Source organism: Trichomycterus rosablanca, chromosome 14 (assembly GCF_030014385.1).
Source record: "Trichomycterus rosablanca isolate fTriRos1 chromosome 14, fTriRos1.hap1, whole genome shotgun sequence".
In the NCBI taxonomy this organism is placed as follows: domain Eukaryota; kingdom Metazoa; phylum Chordata; class Actinopteri; order Siluriformes; family Trichomycteridae; genus Trichomycterus; species Trichomycterus rosablanca.
In genome coordinates, this window is record NC_086001.1 from 19,301,982 (window position 1) to 19,310,833 (window position 8,852).

The 8,852-nt window shown below is 36.7% G+C and overlaps 1 protein-coding gene across 1 annotated transcript in view; it reads left to right on the top strand.

Annotated features, from left to right (window-relative positions):
* Positions 1–4,153, top strand: part of LOC134326867 (zinc finger protein 658B-like) — a gene marked incomplete at both ends in the record, with an annotated part of 45,772 nt that extends 41,619 nt beyond the window's left edge. Inside the window, 2 exons of the mRNA XM_063008991.1 lie at positions 1,062–1,967; positions 4,113–4,153. Coding sequence (XP_062865061.1) covers positions 1,062–1,967; positions 4,113–4,153 — 947 coding nt within the window. The remainder of the gene's footprint in view (positions 1–1,061; positions 1,968–4,112) is intronic.
* Between the last annotated feature and the right edge of the window lie 4,699 nt (positions 4,154–8,852).

An 8,852-nucleotide genomic window follows, 5' to 3' on the forward strand; every position in this document is an offset into this window, starting at 1 on the left:
ACTGCTTACTTTATAGTTACAGATATTTCTTAAAAGTGTATGAACGTGTACGATTAGTTATGCCTGTAATCCAGAATTAAGTTCTATACCGTAACAAAAAATTATGAATGTAAATGTTCATGTTGCAATGACGGTGATGTAAAGTAATGTTAAAATAATTCAAAGTCCAAACATTTGAGTGGTTAACGAGAACGCTACTTTACATATCACACAAGCTCAGTGCAAAACACGAGCACGGAAACGGTACAAATCCGATCTATTCCCTACACACTAGCTCCCTACGCCCTATAGTGCGCTTAACTTTCATAAAGGGCCAGACAATATATTTTATAATTCACATTACCCGACAGGTGAGACGTTCTTTTTTCTTAATATAGCGCTTTTATTTAGGAAAAAATAGTTCTTACATAGGCAGGAAAATCTATGGCAGACAAGAGTCAGAACAGCGGATTGGGCGTAACGTTATTATTACTGTTTGCTCCTTTTTCTCAACACTTGTGCTCGATTTACACTGAAGATATATTTAGTAAATAAGTACATGTCCACGCATGCACGCGCTTGTGTTTATTTCCGGTTGAACTGATAAAAAATGTTTAATGTTTAAATTAAAAGACGAGCCGTTTTTCAGTTTCTGCTTGTTAGCTCACACCTAATGCTAGCCAGTGTGGCTCTTCACTCGTCTCTCTGTGTTATCACCAGTGAGCACCCCACAGCCAATCAGCGAGCTCCAACCGCCTACCACTCCCACCCCTCCCCCCTCACTGTGGATGCGCGCATGTCCTAAAGTCTCAGTTTTCAAGGTAAACAAACCTGAAGCAGAAATTCGGCGCTTCACATTTAAAAAATACCGTCACCGTTTTTGAATACCGTCACCATTTTTGAATACCGCGGTATACGGTAATATCGTCATACCGCCCAACCCTAGTATTAATGTAGTAATAATGCTAATGGATAATGCTAATAGTAATGCTAATTAATCGACTTGTTTCTTTGTTTCTGTTGCTTTCCAACGAAACAGTTTCTACAGTCTTATCAAAGCATAAACATGAAGAACTTTCATCACTGCTTAGAGTGTGGGAAGAGTTTTACTACGCAGAGTCATCTCCAACGACACCAGCACATTCACACAGGAGAGAAGCCATATCACTGCTCAGAGTGTGGGAAGAGTTTTTCTCATCAGACTACACTCCAACAACACCAGCGTATTCACACAGGAGAGAAGCCATATCACTGCTCAGAGTGTGGAAAGAGTTTTGCTCAACAGGGTACTCTTCAAAAACACCAGCGTATTCACACAGGACAGAAACCGTATCACTGCTCGGAGTCTGGAAACAATTTTGCTGAACAGGGTAACCTTCAAAAACACCAGCGTATTCACACAGGAGAGAAACCGTATCACTGCTCAGAGTGTGGAAAGAGTTTTGCTGAACAGGGTAACCTTCAAAAACACCAGCGTATTCACACAGGAGAGAAACCGTATCACTGCTCAGAGTGTGGAAAGAGTTTTGCTGAACAGGGTAACCTTCAAAAACACCAGCGTATTCACACAGGAGAGAAACCGTATCACTGCTCAGAGTGTGGAAAGAGTTTTGCTCAACAGGGTAATCTTCAAAAACACCAGCGTATTCACACAGGAGAGAAACCGTATCACTGCACAGAGTGTGGAAAGAGTTTTTCTCAACAGGGTACCCTTCAAAAACACCAGCGTATTCACACAGGAGAGAAACCGTATAACTGCTCTGAGTGTGGAAAGAGTTTTATTCAAAGTAGTGCCCTTAAAGTACACCAGCGTGTTCACACAGGAGAGAAACCGTATAACTGCACTGAGTGTGGAAAAAGTTTTACTCAAAGTGGTGCCCTTAAAGTACACCAGCGTATTCACACAGGAGAGAAACCGTATTACTGCTCAGTGTGTGGAAAGAGTTTTGCTCAAGAAAATAATCTCAAACAGCATCAGCGTATTCACATAGAGAAACTACATCACTGTTAATAGTGTAGGAAGTATTTTATTGCATATTATGTTTTTTTCCAACAACACCAGCGCATTCACACAGGAGAGAGGTCATATCACCGTTCACTGTCTGAAAAGAACTTTAGTGAAAGGAATATCCTTTAAGTACACCACACCAGCGCATTCACATAAGAGGATGACCCATATTGCTGCTTATAGTGCAGATTAAGTTTTACTGGAAGCAGCATTTTTAATAGACACCAGTACGGTCACACAGGAGATAAGTTTTTGTGACTGGAGTTGTCTTGAAAAACACCAGCGCATTCAGAGGAGAAAATAAAATGATAATCCACTACTGCATGTACAGAAAAAGCTATGTATCATTTTTTCTCTTACAGTTTTCTTTTTCTACTAATATCCACTAGAACTGTTCTACTTCAATTATCAAACGTACATGATGGTGTGAATATGATCATTAATCATCAAATGTAATGTGGTGTAATGTACCAACCTCAGATCTGAATCTGTTTTTATTCTTTATTCAAGTTTAATCTACTTTAATAAACACAGAACAACTTTTACTTTCAAGTGGAAGAATTTTGCCCTGGTCTTTATGGTGTTTGCATAAATTCTTCATATTATGAATGCTAAGTTTTCATAAATGAATAGCCTCTTACTTTAACACTTCTACAGCCCCTGACAGAAGTTCTGTCGCTTATCCATGTTGTGGAAACAAAAGCTTATAACCTGACTTTAAATTCATCCATTGGTTTTAGAAATGACTCATATGAAATCTGAAACCCTCCCAAATGAGGTTTAATTTATGAAAATCAATTTGCTTCACTGCAGAAATATTGATCATTTAATGAACACAGAAAGGTCAGATTTTGGCAAGACAAAGGTTTTGTCGCCCACAGAAAGTAATGTGAAAATCAAACAAATAATTTACTTCAAATACAAAGATATGTTTCATAACATTGGTGAATGAAGTTGTGGTGCTATTAGAGCCATATTTAATATTTTGTGTGACCATGCGGTTCGACAATGATTCATACAATTTATTGATGAAGTCATCAGGAATAGCAAAGAATGCAGTCTTACATGCCTCCCAGAGTTCATCAAGATTCTTTGGTTTTGTCTTCCAAGCTTCCTCTTTCATCCTACCCCAAACATGCTCAATGATGTTCATGTCTGGTGACTGGGCTGGCCAGTCCTGGAGCACCTTGATCTTCTTCGCCTTGAGGAACTTTGATATAGAGATGGATGTATGAGATGGAGCACCATCCTGCTGCAAAATTTGACCCCTTTTATGATTGGGAATGTAAGAGGTAGCTAATACTTCTTGATATTTTAGGCTATTGATATTGCCTTCCACCTTGCAAATGTTTTCTGGGTGAATCTTGGATCCATACGGGCTCCAGTAGGTCTCCTGCAGTATTTGCGGCGGCTGTGGTGTAATTCAACTGATGATTCATCTGAGAAATCCACCTTCTGCCACTTTTCCAGCGTCCATCCGTTTAGCAGGCTGTGGGCCTTTTGTTTAGTGCTGGCTTCTGGGCACTGATTCGACCATGGAGGCCATTTCGAGACAGAATCCTACAAACTGTTCTAGTTGACACAGGGACTTGAGGTGACCAGGCCTGGTGGAGCTCTGCTGCAGTGGAAGAGGGGCTGGCTTTGGAACCAACAAACGTTCCTCCTTAGCAGTTGTCTTGCGGGGTCTGCCGGACCTGGGCTTGTCAAAAACATCTCCAGTCTCTTCAAATCTTTTTTTAATTCTTTGTACTTGACGCTGAGACACATTAAAGGTGCCAGCCACCTCTGCAGTGGATCTGGTCTTCAGCCTCTTGATAATCAAGGCTTTGGTCGCAGGGTGGATTTTTGGCATGTTGTCAGAGGTGAAGTTGCAGTTCAAGTGAAGGTCTGGGGTGCTGGGGTTCTTTTTATACACACCCACTAATTAACCGATCAATTAGTGAGCACAGGTGAGGCTGTAAACTAGGATTGGGTGCATTATATGACAAGGCGACAAAACTTTTGTCTTGCCAAAATCTGACCTTTCTGTGTTCATTAAATGATCAATATTTCTGCAGTGAAGCAAATTTATTTTCGTAAATTAAACCTCATTTGGGAGGGTTTCAGCTTTTATATGATGGTGGTGCTGGTGCGTCTTCAGTTGTTCTGCCAACCGCCATTAAACATCATAAGAAGAACAAGAAGCTGCTGTGTTTGTACTGTAGTACTTCATGTAGTACTTGTACTGTAGTTTGTACTTCATGATTAAATCTCCCATTTTTATATAAACTTTTATATAAACACCTCCATATTTTCTATATGAACTTTTTTATAGTTGAACTTTGTTTACAGGTGAACTTTGTTTACAGGTGAACTTTGTTTACAGTTGAACTTTGTTTACAGTTGAACTTTGTTTATTTTTGAACTTTGTTTACAGTATAGCTTTGTTTATAGTTGAACTTTGTTTACAGTTGAACTTTGTTTACAGTTTAACTTTGTTTATAGTTGAACTTTGTTTACAGTTGAACTTTGTTTACAGTTGAACATTGTTTATAGTTGAACTTTGTTTACAGTTGAACTTTGTTTATAGTTGAAATTTGTTTACAGTTGAACTTTGTTTACAGTTGAACTTTGTTTATAGTTGAACTTTGTTTACAGTTGAGCTTTGTTTACAGTTGAACTTTGTTTATAGTTGAACTTTGTTTACAGTTGAACTTTGTTTATAGTTGAACTTTGTTTACAGTATAGCTTTGTTTATAATTGAACTTTGTTTACAGTTGAACTTTGTTTATAGTTTAACTTTGTTTATAGTTGAACTTTGTTTACAGTTGAACTTTGTTTACAGTTGAACCTTGTTCATAGTTGAACTTTGTTTACAGTTGAACTTTGTTTATAGTTTAACTTTGTTTATAGTTTAACTTTGTTACAGTTGGACTTTGTTTACAGTTAAACTTTGTTTATAGTTGAACTTTGTTTATAGTTGAACTTTGTTTATAGTTTAACTTTGTTTACAGTATAGCTTTGTTTATAGTTGAACTTTGTTTACAGTTGAACTTTGTTTATAGTTTAACTTTGTTTATAGTTTAACTTTGTTTACAGTTGAACTTTGTTTACAGTTGAACCTTGTTCATAGTTGAACTTTGTTTACAGTTGAACTTTGTTTATAGTTTAACTTTGTTTATAGTTTAACTTTGTTACAGTTGGACTTTGTTTACAGTTAAACTTTGTTTACAGTTGAACTTTGTTTATAGTTGAACTTTGTTTATAGTTGAACTTTGTTTATATTTGAACTTTGTTTACAGTATAGCTTTGTTTATAGTTGAACTTTGTTTACAGTTGAACTTTGTTTATAGTTTAACTTTGTTTACAGTTGAACTTTGTTTACAGTATAGCTTTGTTTATAGTTGAACTTTGTTTATAGTTGAACTTTGTTTACAGTTGAACTTTGTTTATAGTTGAAATTTGTTTACAGTTGAACTTTGTTTATAGTTGAACTTTGTTTATAGTTGAACTTTATTTACAGTTGAACTTTGTTTATAGTTGAACTTTGTTTACAGTTGAACTTTGTTTATAGTTGAACTTTGTTTACAGTATAGCTTTGTTAATAGTTGAACTTTGTTTACAGTTGAACTTTGTTTACAGTTGAACTTTGTTTACAGTTGAACTTTGTTTATAGTTAAACTTTGTTTACAGGTGAACTTTGTTTACAGGTGAACTTTGTTTATAGTTGAACTTTGTTTACAGGTGAACTTTGTTCATAGTTGAACTTTGTTTACAGTTTAACTTTGTTTACAGTTGAACTTTGTTTATAGTTTAACTTTGTTTACAGTTGAACTTTGTTTATAGTTGAACTTTGTTTATAGTTTAACTTTGTTTACAGTTGGACTTTGTTTATAGTTAAATAGTCTGTCTGTCTGTGTGTCTGTCTATTAGATCTTTAATAATGCAGTCAGCAGAAGAGGGAGACGTCACCCCTGTGGATCTACAGAATGAAAAAATTCAGAAGAAAATAATACAAAAGGAGGATGATGATGATGATGATTTCTTCTGTAAGTAAATATAGAGCATGATGACACTTTTCCACCAGACAGTATGGTACATTACAGTGTGGTACAGTACAGTAGTACAGTACAGTGTGGTACATTACAGTACAGCTGCTGCACTCCAGTCTGGATTTAAGTTTAAGTTTTAATCTAACTAGGATTTATTTGTGATTAGAAAATCAAACCCACAAGCTTCAGTTTCCTGCAGTTGTTGAGATTCTTCTTCTCATATTGATGAATTTCAGGTGAAGTCACTTTAATCCCTGCAGAACTTGTGGCTTCTGTGGAACTGCTCTTCTCAGAGGACCAACAGTGTGGAGGTTTCCAGATGAAGCCTGTGAAGAAAGAAGAACCTGAAGATAAAGATGAACTCAGTAAGACTTGAGCAAAATAATTTCTCCTAATTTGGTCGTTCTTGTAATATTTTTGTATATTTAGTGCATAAGTGAGCAGGTGAGTGAAATGAGGAGACAGAAGATAAAGAAGATTAAACAGATCATGCTGACTGTACCGTGTTTACACTAGTATATAATTACAGAGTAATGCCAGGTGAATACAAGTGGCTGAATGATTGGGTAATGAATGAGAAGAAATAAAGTCGAGTATATAAGCTGATATATTCAATATATACATGACTGTTTGTGCTGATGGTCCTGGAGAGATGAGTCTGCACCTTCCATCCAGATCTTAGCTGTCCTCATTGTGGGTCTCAGACGTCTGATGACTGGGGTGTACTTGGAGAGCAGAAACAAAGACTGGTGATCAGACTGACCCAGGTGCGGGAGGGGTGGAGCTTTGTAGGCATCAGCTACATTTGTGTAAACTTGGTTCAAAATGTTAAGTCCCCTTCTGATAAAACTTTGGAAGTCCAGATCTTAAACTGCAGTGATTAAAGTCTCCAGAAACAATAAAGACTCCATCTGGGTTCACAAAGGTCTTTTATAGCTGCGTTAGCATTAGCATCTGGAGGGATATAAACTGCAGCAGTAACAATGCAGGAAAACTCTGGTGGTTATAATACCTGGTTATAAAGGGTCTACACGTTATAACCAGGTATTCCAGGTCAGCAGAGCAGTAGGTATTAACAGTGCAGAGTCCATGCACCATGTTTTGTTTACATAAAGGCAAACACCACCACAGAAGCTCTTCATCAGTTCCATCAGCATTTAACCCTCCTGTTATGTTTGTTTCTTGTCAATTTGACCCGGGGCATGTTTAATTATCTAAAAGGGTCAGAAACCAAAAAATACCAATAATCATTGTTTATATCTCATTATTAACTCCTTCTGCTTGGCTTAATAAGTGAAATCAATGAAGTTTCATAACAAAAAATACTTTTAACTATATCTTTTTAGATTTTGAAACATTAAGACGGGTCAATTTGACCCGTAAACATAACAGGAGGGTTAATTGTCCAATTGGCATCGTGCTTCCTCTCTGTCTATGCCGAACCCTGCCATGACTGAGGAGATCGAAGCTAACCCACATCCCCTCCGACATATGAGCAGCAAGCTGGATGCAATTTTCCCACCCACACATTGATGAGTGTTGTGCCACCTAGCGTTGCGTGTGGAGAGACACACCCTAAGAGCACTCTTTCCTCATCTCTGTGCAATCACCTCTAATCAGCCAGCAGAAGTCGTAATCGCATTCTGACAGAGAGAGACCCACATCCGGCTCTTTGTCCCGCCCCCCAACTGAACAACCGGCCAATCGTTGCTCATACAGCCACTCAGCCTCGAGCCGGCAAGGCAGAGCTGGATTCGATACGATGTACTCGAAATTTAGCTCTGGTTGCAGCGTGTGTTTTTATCACTGCACCACCTGAGCGGCTAGCATTTTTTTCCAAAATGATGCAAAACCACCTGCTGCACACATTACAAAGGTGTGGCTGTGGTAGAAGAGGGTACGTGTACTGGACCGGCCTGCCTGCAGTCCTGACCTGTCCCCTATAGAAAATGGTCCCAACTTTTTCTGATTTGGGGTTGTATTATTATTATTAAATCTGCTGAAACCCTGTTTGAACAAAGGTTTATAGGTCGTGTTTTTTGACAGATAGTATAGAAGTACGTGTCTGTTAGTTCTGACTTAAGTGCTTAATAAAGAAGTCGGTCGTTACTACCAACAATAACAAACTTTTTTTTTTCTTTCACAAAACAAAGAAATTTCAGGTGAAGGAACCTCGATCCCTGTGGAACACGTCACCTCTGAGGAACACCTCACCCCAGAGGACCAACAGTGTGGAGGTTTCCAGATGAAGCCTGTGAAGAAGGAAGAACCTGAAGATAAAGTTGAACTCAGTAAGATATTTTTTATCTTGAGTAAAATAAGATTTGGATTGAATAGAATCAGAGGAACCTGGGATGAAGCATCATACAGTGAAAGCTTGTATTGTGCTCATGCAGATCAGTGTGAGCAGGAAATGATGAATTCAGGATGAATCACGTTACAGGACTTTAGCATCAGATCTCAGTTTAACATTTACTAACAATCTTTATTATTTATAATGTCATAAATGTATTTGATTATTTATAATGTTATAAATGTATTTGATCATTTATAATGTTATGAATGTACTGTATATGATTATTTATAATGTTATAAATGTATTTGATTATTTATAATGTTATAAATGTATTTATTATTTATAATGTTATAAATGTATTTTATTATTTATAATGTTATAAATGTATTTTATTATTTATAATGTTATAAATGTATTTTATTATTTATAATGTTATAAATGTATATGATTATTTATAATGTTATAAATGTATATGATTATTTATAATGTTATAAATGTATTTGATTATTTATAATGTTAGAAATGTATTTATTATTTA